This window comes from Populus nigra, chromosome 10, assembly GCF_951802175.1.
Source record: "Populus nigra chromosome 10, ddPopNigr1.1, whole genome shotgun sequence".
Taxonomy (NCBI): domain Eukaryota; kingdom Viridiplantae; phylum Streptophyta; class Magnoliopsida; order Malpighiales; family Salicaceae; genus Populus; species Populus nigra.
In genome coordinates this window covers 11,163,624-11,180,412 of record NC_084861.1, presented here as the reverse complement: position 1 = coordinate 11,180,412, position 16,789 = coordinate 11,163,624, and the positions used below count along the sequence as shown (strand labels likewise).

The following is a 16,789-nucleotide window of genomic DNA, read 5'->3' as shown; positions in this document are numbered from 1 at the left end:
AATTTTAGGTTTAAATTTTATAGTTATAGTCACTAAAATTTATATAATTGTTTATTTTAGGGTTTATAAAATTAGTTAGAATTTACACAAGCCGGTCCGAACACCCGTATTTATTAAAAATAAAAAAACAACCAAGATCCAATTAGATTATAACACAGAATCGAAAACATGTGGATCACTAAAAATCTAGTCATCTCTAGCAAAAGAATTTCTAAAATTTGTTGACTAGACGGCCAATCTGACCTCCCAATTTTTTAGACAAAATTGTGCATTACTTACTGGCTACATGTTAGTTGGTTTCAGCAATGAGAGTTTTTTTCTTCTTTTCTTAAATGATAAAGAATATTTTGAGGTTGTCTTTTCGGCATATTCAAACCAAGTAGACTTTAGACAAATCGCAAGCTTTGATGAATGTTTTTAAGAGAAATCTCGGTTAAAATCTCTCGCAATATCGAAATCAAGGATAACCAAAGCTTGTATTTTCCTAATGAAGTTAAAAGAAACTAAAATATTGTACTTTTCAAAAGTAAAAAATGAGTGCTTTTTTTTATTTTTAATCCGAGCATAAAAGAAATCTTTTTTCTTGTCAGCGGAAGTCCGGAACCCAACCCCTTGGAAGCAGGTGGCATACACAGTTAACTGCAGTTGTGTAGATGCTTAAAAAAGAAGCAAGCATGCGTTGACCGATTGATTTTGTTTGACTTTGACGTTTTATGTGTTATCTCTCTTGTAATTGGTAATGACTTGCTTGCTGAGGGACTATCGCTGCCTCCTTTCTCTTGACTGTCTTTTGACAAGGAAACATGTGGGGATGGCTGTGAAGAGTACTGCAAAATTGAGATACCCAGAGGTGCTGTTACCTTCTTCATCATTCAGTCGTCAAGAGACTGGTAAGATTAAAGCAATCCAAAGCCAGGAGGAAGCAGCTGCAGCACCTGCTTCCGCGAGGCGACACTAGAATATAGAAGGAGACTTCTGTGTAGGTAACTTTACAGCAGTCTCTCCCTCTCTCGTTCCCTTTTCGGGGTATAGATGAAACGTAATGCGAGGCTTATATTTTCAGACCAATTTAGTGTTTGATGATGCTGGTGTTCATTCTGTAAGTTTTGTTATGGGATGAGGCAACGTAGTTTATTTTCTTTCTGATTCGTTTTGCAGATCACACATGCGTAGATTGCGATGCCTGCCGTTGGATGGCTCCAGTAATCCTTCTAATTGGTTTTTCTTTTCTAGTCCAACTCCAATAATTCTTTATTTTTAGTACTTTTTGTTTAACTGGATTAATACTTATTAGGATTACTGCATAGGTTCCATTCAACGTAATAAATTGACAAACTTCACACAAACGTCTAAAAAAAATAAAATGAAATTGATATCTCAAAAAAAAAAAAAACGAATTGGTGAGATGTCTGCAGTTGTTTTTAAGCAGCCAACTTCTGGGGAGGAACGCCTCAAAGCTCTTCAGGTGCCTTTGCAATTTGATTCTTTCGTTGCTGTTTTAGCTAACTTATGGAGGTCATTTACCTTTCAGACAAAATTTCCTATCAGCCTCTGAATACATCGCCCCTCCCCCATCCATAGTTGACTAGTTTGGGAAGCAGTTATCTGCCTTGGTTGTTCAAGGAAATACTATATGATCTTTAAGAGTTCTCTTCTAGTAGAGTTATAAAAAGTTAGTGGATGCGTATAAGTTGGCTGCTAGTTTTGGATGTCCACTGGGGTGTGGCGGCGGCACTCCCTTCATGTAGGAAGAAATGCAAAAATGGATTCTTCTGGAAGGAGGGCTTTAAGGCTTCAAATCGAAAATGGTTTTGTAGTTATTGATGATGACCTGGAGTGGAAGTTGGCTAACCTTTTATATTACATTGTTGTCCACATTAATTTTTCATTCAATCAAAGGAAGATTCTACTACACGGCGGATGAGAAGAGTAAGAGATATGCTTATCTGCACAAGTTGAGTTTCTGGATTTTCTAGTGCATTCTTAAGCCAGGTGTTTACGTACTTTGCCAACTTCATTCCATTTTTTCTAATCTTCTGCCCCCGATTTCTGTCTGTAGCACAATGGGCTTTGCCTCATTTTATCCTACTGTCGCAAACCTTTTAGCTTGTCTTTGATCGGCTCGATAAAAGTTTGACCTTTAACGTTACTGATTGCACATAATTTGATCCAATTGTACTGGTCTAACTGTTTACATTTTAGGCCTCACTTTCTTGTCCAACGAGTTCAATCCATACCGAGAAACCTGCTCCAGATTTGTTCAAGCACAGAAGACATTTCCTACACCAATTGATCAGCAGAAAATACCGGTAGCTTTTCTCCTACACTATTACTCGAAAATTCAAAAATGTCACTTGAGCATCTATATCAGGTCCTGGTTTAATCATGACAAGCATCGTGTAATAGGCTTTGTACCATTTGTTCCAATCAAGTTGCATATCATATTGGTTTTCATTTTATGATCCATATATGCATACAAGTTAATACAATTTTCATTTTCTTTTCTTTGTCTTGGAAATAACCTGGTGAAAATTCGTGATTTCTGAAAGTAATTGTCATCATATACTGCAGCAAACTGACCAAAAATTTGATCATCAACGAGTTGATACACTGTTTGTAGATTACAACTACAGATGCAGCTGGATTAGCTGTATAATATTATATATTGTATTTCCCCATGAGCCTAGGGTATGAGGTCATTGTTCATGAGTCAACCCAAGTGAGTTGGGGAAAGTTTTGAGGAGTTGCTAGTACTTCTGTTCATTCCTATTTCTTCTGTTTCCCTGGTGCATCACTTTTATTACAATTCATATGAGTAGTTCATGCCTAACACTTAAACCAGTTAACGTTTTCTTGCTTGCTTCTCCAACTCCAAAAGACTACGTGCTTTATCCTCAAAGGCTGTGGAATGCTTTCAGGGTGTGTATCACTGTGGATATCATTCGGAGAAATCTTACGGAGCAGCTTCCTTCTTGATTGTTCGTCCTGAAGGAAATATAATTATAGACAGGTAACATTATGTATTGGTGCTCTCTACAGTTTGAGACACCTAAAGGTCCCGGCATAATTTTTTGGAATCTGATACACTTCATTCAGTCTTATATATGAAACTTGTCTGACATATTTTATACTGCATTGTTATGCAGGATACACAGAGAGACTGGTGCGTAGCATTGAAATGCTAGGTGGAGCATGTTACATGTTTCTTACCCATGAGTATGATGAAAGAAACCCTTTGTATCATTTTTTTCCTCCATAAATGTTGCAAATTATGCTGAATTATGTTTTGTTGATTAGGGATGATGTTGCAGAACATAGGAAGTGGCCAGAGAGGTTAAACCGTGACAGAATTCTGCACTCAGAAGATGTACCTTCTTGCTTAGGCTCCTCCTGATGCATCTTTTTACTTGTACGTGTTTATTGTCATTTCCTAACCTCTTGCTACAGTATAATTCTTTGTAAGGAATTGTTATTATACTATCTCTTTTTAGTGGATGAATAATATGTGGTTTGCAATAAATATATTTATGAAGTGCCTTCAGATTCTTTGACGTATTTCCTCCCTGACTCTCCTGACATGGGTGATGTGGAAAGTAACTGAATCCATGCTTAAAGAGGACGTTGGCTTGAACATCACTAGCAACCCTAGAATATTTCACTGCATCTGTTCTCTCTATCACTGACCTCTGCGAAGGAGGGATTCAGTAGTTTGCATCTCCGTTTTATGTATGACAAAATGGTAGGTGAACACCCACGGAGGCACTAATTAATGATTATCCTCAAGAAAGTTGTGACTAACTCTATGAAGAGTAAGGTGACTTTAAAGCTTACAGGCAGCTGTGCATATTTTTCTTGCCAGGTTGACAACTCTACTGCTGATGTTGAAACAAAGCTACAGGGTAGTGGTTCATGGAAACCTGGAATGTATGTCCAGCTTATACATACTCCAGGCCACACAGAAGTGAGTTGCTGGATCTTTTGCTTATTGGTTTTGTTAATTCACACACTCTGCTTGGTTAAAGGCATGTGGGGCGAAGAGAAAGAGTGGGGAAAAGGTGCGAGTGTTAGGCTGTAGACTCATTTGGTTGGAAGGGAGGAAATGAAAGGGTTGATTTTTCTGAATCTATGAAAACCTTCATTCAAAAAATGAGGAGCAGAGGAAGGAAAGAAAAGAGATTACTTCTTTTCCTTCTTCATAAAAAGTAGTATTATCCTGGTGGATCTATACTTTTTTCCTTCTTTTCCTAAACGAAAAGAAAGCAAATCGTACTCATCCCCATTTCCCTTCTTATTTCCTCGAATCTTTTTCTCTGTCTCAATTTCTGTTCCCTGTCTTATTGATATCTTACATGGTCAACCTTTTTCTCTTTTTGGAAACAAATTTCTCTGAAAACATAGGTTGTACCACTGTAGTAATTGCTTCTTGTTCGCATAGCAGCGCTTTAAGCATGTTACCTACTGATATATTGCTTCCAGTTAATTTCTGCATTAGACATCAATGACAGTGTCTCTATCTCATGGTTGGTGCAAGGATCAGTCTGCTTATTCTACAAGCCACTGAAGATATTCTTCACTGGGACCATCTTCTGATGACAGAAACAGGGCTGAACATTTGCGAGAGATACAATAAATGTTCAGGCAGTTTAAGGTCAATTATCCAGATTAGAAGGCAAAACCAATGTTCCAACCAGATGGTCATAGTTACCATAAAAACAATACTAAAAAAATAAAAACTAACATCACTAAACAATAATACTGGTGTGATATAATATTCCTTGAGTAGAATGAGTACTTGTTCCTAGAGAAGAGTAAAACTTTTCGAAAGGATAAATTTTCACAACATTCACAACAAGGACTCTATCGCAGCCTAGGGTATCATTCTTTGAGCACAATACGTTTCTAATAGCATCTATCTGAACAATCATATTTTATTACCATGCTTTCTATTAAATGTGGACTCATATTATTAATGTGGCAGTTAAAATGCAGCTAGATGGCGTCCTCAAGCTGCTAGGACCGGATAATACCAGGTTGGTGCAATAGCATATCCATCAAGATAAACTCCGCGGAGTTTTTCATTGGTGTCTAATAAAAAGGCGAGCCTACAAGGATCAAGGATATATTTGAGGAGATTCAATGAGATAATACCTAATAAAAGAACGAGTCTACAAGAACTGAGAAGATATTCAAGGTAGAAGAATTGATTGAGTTTTTATAAGAGTAAAAGAATAAGCCCTCTAAAAAAAACTTTATATCTTACTGTATAAAAACGTGTCTATAATGAAGTAATTTATGGAAAATCACATACGAGTTGAAGAAGTCAGTTTGCTATGATATGGACCTCGTTGTTTTTATAAAGACAACTAACTTGACTAACCTTTCAAGTGAAGTAATCAGGTCATTTTAAGCAAATATCTTAGCACCACTTTCAATACATGTTTTCTTCTAAGAATCTCCTCTATACCTATCACTCATATCATCTCGGGATGTATAATCCTTAATAAAAATATAAGTTTCTTAAATATGAATGATTTATTCAAAATGACATTTATTTTTTCCAAGTAATGGTTGAAGGTCTTGTAACACTTATCCTAAGAATGTGCAATTCTCCTAGAAATGGATGAATGTAATCTCCCCGATATGCACCAATCTTCAAGGGATAGACGTAGTCTTCCTAATGCTATATGAATCAATCTTCAAGGGATAAATATAGTCTTCTTTGTGTTATATGCATCAATCTCCAAGAGATGAATGTGATCTCTACGATGCTATACACACCAATCTCTAAGGGATAGATGTGGTCTTCCTAGTAATATATGCATAACTCACCAAGGGATTGACTTAATCTCTCTAAGCGCAGTAGTCCCTCAAATTACTAAGGCACAGACTTATCTCCCCTTCTAATTGCACAACTTTATCTTCTCAGGGTAATAATTTTATTTTTAAAGGGATGGACTTGATCTCCTTGATGCAATAGCAATACCATCCCATCATCACTTTTCAGTGGGGGACTCTTATGCCCTGATGATAATATTGATAAAGCTATAGGCTCTTACTCTTTAAAAAAACCTATAATCACTTAGAAATTTTAAAGTATAGGTTCATCCTCTTTGGGTTTCACACACTCACTTAGAAAACTTGTATAGATGATGGGTATGGCATTCTCGATCTCTTGGAATTTTTCTAAGTACAAACTCTTGGTATTTTACATCTAAAATAAATTTTTTCAATCCAGATGCATAATTTTTTCATATTTTTTCTAACTTGCACCGCTTTTTTATACAAGCAAAACTCATCTCTCTACCCGAATTGAAAAAATAATTAAAGTGTTTGCATATTATGATATCATAAAGATCAAGGGGCTAATAATGAACAAAGATTTCATTAATATATCTTTACTAAAAAACATCGGATCAAGAAAAATTTATGAGTATAAATTTTTCAGAACGCATTAGGTCTGGTGCTGGTCAAACCCAACCACAGATGAGCTTGACAATATGCCTAGGCCAGACATGTTAGGTATGAGGATGGTCAAACTTAAAAGATGATTGAATTTAACACCATCAATTCTATATATTTTTATATAAAATCATAAATGAGTTATTTTTCAATTAATAGGCTTTATTAAACAAGTATATATACTCCACCAAGACTATTAGATATTTAGATGTATTAAAGTCTTTCATGGCCAATCATTTCTCCATCTTTTAGCTTAATAAAATGAGTGAAATACAACTCATGATGCAACTTCAAAATATCAGAAAAATAAAATTACATTTCAACCTCTTTTCTCCATAAAAGGATAAAATTCATGGGATGTAAATATATTATGAGACTTTCAGAATAAATATTCACAATTTTCATTCTCTACCGCATATATATTTTCAGAGTATCTTTCTCTAGAATATTAATATATTTTTTCTCTTTAAAAAAATACCTATTTAAACATCGGAGAGTTCTTTACTCCACTAAAAAAAGACATTTTTTAGTTAGTTTCTTTCATTTCCAAGGAGAAAATTGTTTACTATTTATTTTGGTTGAATATCAACTAATTTACTTGATTTTGAAATTAATCCAATTAATCACATTTTTTTTATCTATTTAATTATTTTTATAACAATAGAAGATGAATGATGGATTAGAGGAAGCAAGACAGGGGATGTTGACAGCGTGCCTAACAGAATTAATTGCCAAAGGAAACGTCATCGAAAAGATAATAACATCAATATCAACACCATGAACGTGGAGATCAATGAAACTGACATCATCTCCCAATTGCCTCCTTCCTGCCCACGATAGAAGTGGGAAGTACATCAGTCGTGCCCAAAGCGTGGCATCATATATGGATTCATCGCCCATTTTCACAATCCTTGTTTGGACTAGAAATGTTCGCTTTTCCATGGACATACGAAGTCAATAACAGGACTGGAAAATTCCTCAATTTCTTGCACAATTCTTTGGTTAGACAATGCCTATAGCAGTTAGCATTCAGAGGATTAGATTATCTATGGAATCCTCAACAGAACTGGGAGCTTGATCTCGAATGTGAATTTCACGGTTTCGATTCCACTGTAATTTTCCGGTAGCCATCTTCTCTGCCAATTCGTTTTTCTGTTATTGGTTTGGGTAGATGCTTTCTCATGCTGCCCCTCCCAATAGAGAACATAATTTGGCCCTCTCTAAGAGAGATCTCTGTGCTGCATTGAGGTTGTTGATGATATTATTCAGTCCCGTCTCTCTCTGCCCTTCCATTGAGAATTTTGTTATGTTTTGGTGCCAGGGGCTCAAAAACCTTGAACTTTCTGGTTTGATCAACCTCGGTGACGTTGAAGTGTTGAACATTCTATATCATGGCGAGAATCAAGAGTGCCACATTGATCTAATCGCTTGCAAGAAGAACATTGAGGTGGTGAAGCTGTGTTCACCTTGCTTAACAAAAAGAGCATGTAAAGAACCCTATTTAATCCCGAAATCCCTTCCCTTGCGCTTTGGAGTGGTCTGCCTAGACGAGTTCAAGTCAAGGACCTGAAAATCTCCGTTTAAAGACTGGTGAAAGGCACCATTGATACTCCAGATGCACTCCCGTTCAAACATGCAGCCTCTAAAACTTTCTATTTGAGATTTCTGAGCGCACCAGAAGCTACTGCAAGACTTTTCTCAACACAAAAGCTCGGTGCTTTTGTTTTCTAAGAAAATTCTTGCTTTGTATGATATGATCGCTTGTTTCCTTGAAGATTTGATATACTCATACTTGCTTTGCGGTTATCAAAAACTTGAAGCTAAGAGTCAATCGATCAGGATGTAAAGATGTGGTCCTGGCAGGAAAAAGATACGACTGTTGGTGGATGGCTTGCTTGGAATACTAGACTGGGTTGATGATGAATTTGAAAAGATCTTCGCACCGAAGCTAATGCACATGGCTAAAAGACAAGATTGTTGCACATCTCATAGTAAATGTTGACAGCATGACGTTGAAAGGCAATGAAAATGAGCACTTCGCAAGGACCGGAGATAGAAAGGCACTTGGAGCACTTAAATCCACAAAAATTAATTTCAAATCCACGTAGAAACGAATGAATAAACATTTTATCAATTGCAGAGTGCAATTTCGGCACTCTGCAAGCTTATGGAGCTGAGGGCCGCTATCTTGCGCAGTGGCAGCAGCATCACCCGCAGATGTGCTTCTAAAAACATGTTGAACAACCACAAGCCACTACAGATATAAAAAAAACATATCAAGAACTAATAATATAGTGCCGTGTAGCGAAGCAGATTCTTCAATGCTGCTGGCTTTTATATATTCACATAATGTATACAGCAAGTGTCCTCGTTAACGGGCAAAATCAATGCGGGAACGAGAGCACTGGAGTTTTGTACGTGCATGGGGAAAACAGGAAAAAAAAAAGAGCTAAAGGTAGATTACCAAGCATGATATAAAATTCTGAGGAGCTTGAGAAGCAATTTATGGGAGGGCAAACACAAACTGTCCTTTTTCTTCAGTAAATGGAGTGTGTGCTAAGAAACCATGACAACAGCAAACAAAAATCATAACATTGATCTTACAAAAGTTGTTCTTTTTTTTTTTTACATTGTATGCTTTGTAATGAATGACATGGAACAAATTTGTATTCTGTGAAACACTCGAAAACCTCTCTTGTCATGAGCAGAAAACCCTGAAAAAACCTCGCCACTCAAGCTGAAGAAGCAAATAAATTGGAGAACACTGGAGCTATGACAAATAACAAAGCAGGGAAATAAATATCGAGAAAATTGAATACCATGATACAAAATTGATGGAAAAGAAAATAGTGCATTCACAGAATGAGATGTGGAGACAGCAGCAGGATCCAAATCTGTAAAAATGAGTGCATCTGTGTCAATTTATGCTAGTGGAGCAGGTATACTACGTAGCAGGTAAAAGTTTGTACTGATAAGAGTCTCTCAACAAAAAAAAAATCATTCTTACCTGATACTACTTTTGCATCCTCCCTGAATTTAGCCTTCCAACTAAAAGACGGACATCAAAAAACATTTTCTTTGAGAAGCACACTATGTAAAGGAAAACATATAGAAAACTAGAGAAGAAAGCCAACTGGCCAATTCAATCAGGCATCAGCTTTTGGGGGCAAATGCAGCTAGAGCACTAGCATGTGCAGGCGAGAGGTTACTTAATAGAGGTTGCATTTGATGACCATAGAGTGAAATCAGGTGTGAGAAAGCTCTTCCTACTTGAGCCTTGACTTCAGGTGTTTCAACTGGAGAAACCACAACCTGAGCAAAAAGATTGACCAACTCTGGAACAAGTGCAAGGATCTGCTTTTGCGTATATAAAGAAAGAAAAACAAAGAGCACAGCTTTAGTGATCGAAATAAAACTAGAAAAGCAGATAAGATTAGTATTTGTCTGTGTCCTGTTACTTTCACCACCTCATAACTATTTCAATGATCTAATAAGTTTTCACCAAGCAATCTATTAGCTGTATCCATCTGAATGATGTGTACACACAGACACAAAATTACCTGTTGATTGGATGACAAAACAAGAGTATAGACACAACTGTAGACAGCCATGGACTCTTCACGATCTTCTTTTAATGGAAGAACTTTCAGGAAAACTGGAAGGACCTGAGAAAATTAACCCAAGAGATTTAGCAATCAAGATTTATGAAGAAGAAATAAGTAAGAATATTAATGGAACAGACTGGGATGTTAACCTGATTTAATGGAACGGACTGGGGATGTGCCATTATCATCCTTGCAACTGCACCAGCTGCATTATCCCTGACAGCATCATCTGGCTCAGACTCTCCAAATAATGGGAAGAGCCCGCGCAATGTATCACCATAATATCTGGTGTTGGTGAAAGAAAAAAGCTCCAGCAAGATAAATGAATGGGCTATGTAATGATGAAATCAGCAACAAAATAGTTCCTTCCACCTTTTAAGACAACTTTCAACATAATTAATCACTCACAATAAACTGTAGTCCCACACTATGCAACAGCCACAACATAAATGTAGATTACAAAAAGCAGAGCTCTTAACTATCAATCATGGCAACATAGAAAAAAGAGGGGAAATGGGTAAGTTTATGGGGTTATGCATGCATAAGGATACTTCACAGTTGACTCCCCGCCATTTTTGCACAATTCTCCAACACAAAATGCAGCATTCCTCCTGTTAGTTGCATTAGATGATGCGAGTTCTTTGATTGCTAAGGGCATCACTCTCTGAAACATGAGACGAGCTTTCAGAAAATATAGAAAAAATATCAGAACTGCCAAATAACCAAACCTTGAATGAACAAAAAAGTGTCATGTTGCAATAAAAGTACATCAACATAATCCGCAATTGGTGCACCCATGCCCTGAGCAACTTCTGCAAGGCAAGCAACCACCATAGTTCGATCTTGCAGAGGGCGTGAAGCTTTCTGCACATTCCAACCATCAAAATGATAAGAATCCAGAATGAGTCTTAGCACAAGATGACAATTAACATGCCAAGAGGATCAATTAATAACACACCGCAAATTTCATCAAAGGTTCAAATAGGTTTGCAAAGATGGGTGCAAAATGAGAACCCATGGACACTGCAAAAGCAGGAAGAATGTCAGAAACAGCATCCATAAGCACTTCATCATGTTCTGTGTCATCATCTTCCATATCACTATCGTCTTCCAGCTGCTGACAGGCTGACTCCTCTTTTAGCAATACCAAAGTCGCATCAACAAGCCGAGACATATCTATGATCAAATCACATTAGAGCACAACCCATTAAGATGTTTTATCTGCATCTAAGAACTTTAATTTCACAAGAGAGAGAGAGAGGGATAGAGATACAGATAGAGAGGGGGGGGGGGGGGGGGAGCAAATACAGCCATGCTTACACGGTTCAATAGCTGCATAACCATAATCCTTGATGATCTCTGCCACACTTGTACAAGCTTGAGCCACTACTTCCTTGTCATCATCTCCGGTCATAGTTTTGATGTAAATATCCATCACAGTATCTGCTTGTATGAAGATATGTTAATTGGAATTTGTTCACCACTTAAAACCAGGATATTTAATCCTGGCAGATACAGACACTTTATAAGCCACTATCAAGCCATGTACTCACCAAGCATTTCTCTTGCTTTTGCCGGTCCATCCTGCATAACAAGAAGCAAGATTAACATTGAATTAGTACAGACAACCAACCATCACAGTCAGAATTGAAGAGAAGTGTATTTGGAAACTAGTTGTAAGCCTTTTCACTTCATCTTGTACCAAGGATAGACTGGAATTAAGTTGAGAATAAGGTCAGCAACATAACAAAGGAGGACATGGAAGAACTCATACAAACTAAAATGGCTCCACTGATCTATTTTCTTTTCAGGTTTTTTTCCCAAGAAACAAATAAAATTCCAACTGAAACCGAAAATAAAAAAAATGCATGGCCAGATTGTATGAAAAGTGCAAGTTGTATGTGATATTCACAAGTCATCTGTCCATGGGTGTGGCAAAGGGAAAAGAGATGGGCGACATTAAGACAAGAAAAGTAAAAGATATTTCTAAAACCATCAAAGAAAGGCAACAATAAGTAAAGGGCTAATGCATACTCACATTTTGACTCTGGAAGATTGCATGTGCTGCAGTCAAAATAGCTGTATGGAATCACATAATGGGATTAGTATGATTTCGGCGAGACTTACAGTGTGTTATCTATTGTTATCATAGAATATTCATTCAATCTCTACATCTTTGCTATGAACAATACAGGCTTACAGTGCTTAAATCCCACAGGCTGCGTGTGATAAGACAAGTCAAGTCATGCAAGAATTAATAGCAATAACAAACATCAGGGTGACATGCTAAAATTTGTCTCTAATGTTTCAATCTCTTTTGAATTGCCAAGGAAAAAAGATGCCCACATTTTCGTTAAAGTTCCCATCCACTCTCCTCTCCTAATAAAATGACTCGTTTTTCATATAATTATTGTTATTGCTATCTCATGGTGATCTGCTTCCACTTTGTAAACTTACTTCTAAGAAACAATCAAAAGAGTTCAATTCGATAACAGACATTAGTTTGAATGGGGAAATGGAGCAGCTGGGTATGCATTAACACAATATCATCAACAAGCCATATGGTTGTCACTCACACTTCAAAGCAATGATAGCCTGAAGCCGAACATCTTCATGGAAATACCCTGAATGTCTCACCAGAATCCTTAGTGTCTCCTCCAAATAGCTTAAAACAATTAAAGAATTCAAGATGTAATACTTTATTTGTTATTTAAAATTCAAACCTCAGCATGATGATAACGGAAAATAATTCTGGGAATAAGGAGGATAGAAAATGGATACGGAGAATAAGAACTCTTTGTGTGAAGTGCATATAAGCCAAGTGCTTGAGTTGCAGCTGCCTTTTCATCCAGCACTCCTGTTCTTACACTGATATTCCGAACTCTTGGCTCATCATGAGCTTCATCATCAGATGAGACTCCACCAAATCCATTGATAGTTTCATCATCAGATTCAATGATGTCCACTGCAGAACCATCATCAAGATTGCAGGAAGCAAATGCCAGGGGTACGACATGAGGAAGATACTGTTCAAAAAAATATCATTACATGTGAACATGGGATTTATGCAAAGGACCATACAAGTTTATTTCCATGGAAATAATTAAACCTGTGCAAAGCTATCATCCATAATTTCTGCTACATTGCTAAAGAATCCATGAGTATACTCCCGAAGCTCACTGAACTCCAATCCAAAACCCTGAGAAAATACAGAAAAAAAAATAAATTTCTAAAAGAACATGCGGCAATTGTTAAAGAGAAATGGTAATGTCATTACAGAAATTGCAGCTTCCATGAAAGGGGGTAGAATTGGTTCCATCCTCACTCTCCCAGCAGACATGGCCACTATTCCTACAAGCTCGGTAGCCCTTGCTCGTGATCGGAGATCTTCATCGTTGGTAAGCACCATGAAGGATTTCATTAACTCAAGAACCCTTTCAGAATAAGGAATGAAAGCTTGCTCAGCAGCAGATGCAACTGAACCAATTGCAGACTGCAAAAACATTACTTGGTAAAATTTATAAATATAACCAAAACAAAAGGCACAGAAGTTAATTACTAATTCAGTTTAATCACATGATTTGCCAGAGCACATGAGATGCATCTTCCTTACCATGCATGTCTCCTGCAAATTACGAGGGCTATTTTGGAGGGCTGCAAGAAGCTTCTGCATCAAAGGATCAAGGAAAGGAAGAATTTCTTCACCCATGTCCTCACAAAATGCTGCTAAAGCGTAGTATGACTTTTCCTATCCAAAATCAAATAAAGAAGATCATGTGGAGTAAAAGAGTACTGTTTATACAAGTGTCGTGCAAAATGTGATTTGCATAATAACTTGATGGTATTCTTATGTTTACCTTTACTTCATCAGATGCATCCTCAATAGCATTTAAAATGCAGGGGAGAACACTTTCATAGTGGGACATGATTTCAGGCTGTAAATGCTCTGCAAATTGACCCAATGCAAATGATGCAGCCCCTCTAACCATTTGTTCTGGATCCCTCAAAGCCCCTAAGACAATATGAAGAATGGGTTCCAATTTATCTTTCATCAACTCCAGACAACCCTCTGAAACAACACCTAAAGCTGTAACAGAAGCTTCCCGGAACTTTGGGTTCGCACTCTGACTACTTAGAGAAGCAAACTCAAAGACAGGAGGGAAGACTTGCTTTGAGAGGTTCAAAGACATAGTGTCAATAACTTCTGCAGCAGCTCGATCAGGAGCAAGATCATCATCTTCAACAGAATCAGTTGATTCTGCAAGCAAGGGGCACATCACTTGCAGAATGGGGATGACCAGCTTATACTTTTTCAGGGAACTGTATTTGTACTTTGCCAGCCATGAAATTATCTGAATAGCCTGATATGAAAAAAACAGAGGAAGAGGGGACAAGATTGAGAAAACAAGGAGGAATTTCTGTGTCTCAACTACACATGTCAACTAAATTCAGATGTCTAAGCACACATGTTTTGATCCACCTATCTAACCTGATGACGTGTGTTGGATTCCAAATTTTGACTGGAGCAAACTTCAAGAGAGAACTGCACAATGGATTTAACAGAATCTCCAAGAAGAGGTGCAGGAGATTCAATCAGCTCATCAAAGATTTCAAAAGCAATTATTGCAACATCCTCGTCACCAGATGAAAGGCATTGTCTAGCCACGTTTAAAATGCTTGGAATGAACTGGCGAAATTTGACCTGCACATATACATGGCTTGAATCAACACTTGAAAATAGTGAGGGACAAAAATGAGCCTCTCCAGTGTCAGAAAATTAGTCATCTCTTTTAAATTGCTTTTGCCTAGGATATTTAGACCTTTCAAGATTGCTGCTGAGCATTGAATAATCCAAAGCAGAGCGCAAGAGTTGTGATTGATCCAACTCCTATTGAAAGGAAAACAGTGGTTCATTTGGGGCTGTTCAGGGTTCAAGGACCATCTAAACAATACTTGTGAATAGCAAGGAGCTAATTTGAACTTTGATATGTTTTATTCTAGACATTAAGAGTCTTGGTTGAAATATTATGCATGTCATTTTTGAAGCATGGTAATAATACAGTGATGTGCAAGGTAATGTCAAAAGACAAATACTACAACAGATGACGGAGGACACAAGACAGGTGCAAATGGAGTAAAAAGATAAACCAGAAAATCAACAATTAAAAAGTAGTTGTCTAAATTCTGCTACGAGCATAAAAACTGACCACCTCATCCCCGTCATTTGTAAACTCGAGAAAAGATCCCACTGCCCTGGTAAAACATAATAAATTTTAGCAAGCAACCATACAATATTTGTTTGTTGATGAAAACAGGAGCACCAAAAACATCTAAAAAACGCTCAGACATTACTTGAGAGCAGCAATTCTAACACGGTTGCTAGTATCATCCTGCAGACACTTGAGCAAAAGAGCTTGCAAATCTGCGAAATGAGGTTGAAATGCATTCCCGATAGTTTCAGTTAAAGAGCTGAAAAGGATCAGTGCCACCTTACATCACCAAAACAGAACACAAGCAATAAGTAATCCTTTCAATTCTGGTAAAACAGTAGAGACACATAAATTATCACAGAGAGTGGGAGAGAGAAAATTACACACACACACACACACACACACACACTTGTTATAAGTAGGAACAAAAATGTATTGCCCTGGTCATGCTCAACAATTCTTGATCAGGCTAATCTTGCATCAAAGTATCAACCAGGTAAAACAATGAATGAGAAAAGAAAATGTTCTTACTTCTCTATGATCTTCCTGTGCACTTTGGCTACATTGGAACAAAAAGGGCAACAAATCAGGCCACTCTCCAGCCGGAACTGCGTATTTGGCAATTATACTCACCACATTCGCACTAGCTCTCCTTACTGGAGAACTACAAGATTGAAATAACAATAATTAAAACAGTTTTCCATGATTATTATTCATCAGATTAAAGAAATGAAATGAAATAATCAATACCTGTGTTCCATGGTGATGCTTTCAATGAGAGATTGCTTGACAAGGAGTTTGAGTTGAGGAGAGAGTTTAGCCCAGTGGCCAGTGATCTTCTTGCGGAGGAGGACGGCGGCGAGTTGGCGAACATTGGGAGTTTTAGCGGTGCGAAGATGTTGAGCAAGGGCGGGGACCACTTGAGGATCTTTGGCTAGCCTCTTAATTTGCTCCTCTGCTTGCCTTCTGGCATCGTTGTCTGGCATCAAGAATTGAATCAGCAGCAGTTCAAGTGACTGTGACATCCTTCCTTTTCTCTCAGTGTAGTGTGCTGTGCTGTGTTGTGCTGTGTTCTGTTTCTGTAAAAAGGAGGGCGGAAGGGTATGGCTATTGCAGTAAAAGGGTTTTTGGTATGGGTTTTGCTTTGCTTGGTATTTAGGAAGTATTTGGCAGTTGGGACAAAATGATTGTCCATAATTTGATTTTTTTATTTTAAATTATTTTTTAATATTTTTTAAAAAATAAAAAATATTATTTTTATATAATTTCAATTTTCAAGTAAAAAATATTTTAAAATATAATATTTCAAAACAAACTCTTAATTGAGGTGGTTTAAAATTTTTTTCTTAAATAATTATTTTAGTCCTAGGTTTTCAACCTGATTTTTTTTTACTGATAGCAAATGTTCAGCCAATTTTTAGAAGAAAAAAAAAAGCTTAAATCGTCAAAAGTACCATTTGATATTTGAGAAGATGGATGATAGTTTTATGTTTATGGTTAGGTTAATATTACTAT

At 37.1% G+C, this 16,789-nt stretch overlaps 1 protein-coding gene and 1 long non-coding RNA gene across 8 annotated transcripts; one reads left to right on the top strand and one right to left on the bottom strand.

The window, feature by feature from the left end:
• Nucleotides 1–644: 644 nt before the first annotated feature.
• Nucleotides 645–7,253, top strand: LOC133705549 (uncharacterized). 6 transcript variants are annotated; one of them, XR_009844297.1, is made up of 9 exons: nt 645–983; nt 1,159–2,309; nt 2,919–3,010; nt 3,147–3,216; nt 3,298–3,409; nt 3,534–3,739; nt 3,860–3,961; nt 4,979–5,030; nt 7,124–7,253. It is a non-coding gene; the product is annotated as an uncharacterized LOC133705549 (long non-coding RNA). The 6 variants fall into 6 exon arrangements; XR_009844301.1 differs by lacking the exons at nt 4,979–5,030; nt 7,124–7,253 and having other exon boundaries at nt 1,159–1,954; nt 2,203–2,309; nt 3,860–4,653; XR_009844299.1 differs by lacking the exons at nt 4,979–5,030; nt 7,124–7,253 and having other exon boundaries at nt 646–983; nt 1,159–1,992; nt 2,203–2,309; nt 3,860–4,653.
• Nucleotides 7,254–9,026: 1,773 nt separating this feature from the next.
• Nucleotides 9,027–16,385, bottom strand: LOC133705548 (uncharacterized). 2 transcript variants are annotated; one of them, XM_062130815.1, is made up of 21 exons: nt 16,025–16,385; nt 15,806–15,938; nt 15,417–15,553; nt 15,272–15,317; nt 14,554–14,766; nt 13,922–14,425; nt 13,678–13,812; nt 13,342–13,557; nt 13,174–13,263; nt 12,846–13,090; nt 12,641–12,729; nt 12,103–12,143; nt 11,618–11,648; nt 11,385–11,507; nt 11,023–11,240; nt 10,833–10,928; nt 10,616–10,728; nt 10,214–10,349; nt 10,020–10,124; nt 9,467–9,813; nt 9,027–9,353 (listed from the first exon to the last, which is right to left on the bottom strand). In XM_062130815.1, the coding sequence occupies exons 1-20, from the start codon at nt 16,297–16,299 to the stop codon at nt 9,613–9,615; spliced, it is 3,147 nt and encodes a 1,048-aa protein (XP_061986799.1). In that variant the 5' UTR covers nt 16,300–16,385; the 3' UTR covers nt 9,027–9,353; nt 9,467–9,612. The 2 variants fall into 2 exon arrangements, with proteins under 2 accessions (XP_061986799.1, XP_061986800.1); XM_062130816.1 differs by having other exon boundaries at nt 15,275–15,317; nt 16,025–16,361.
• Nucleotides 16,386–16,789: the final 404 nt, after the last annotated feature.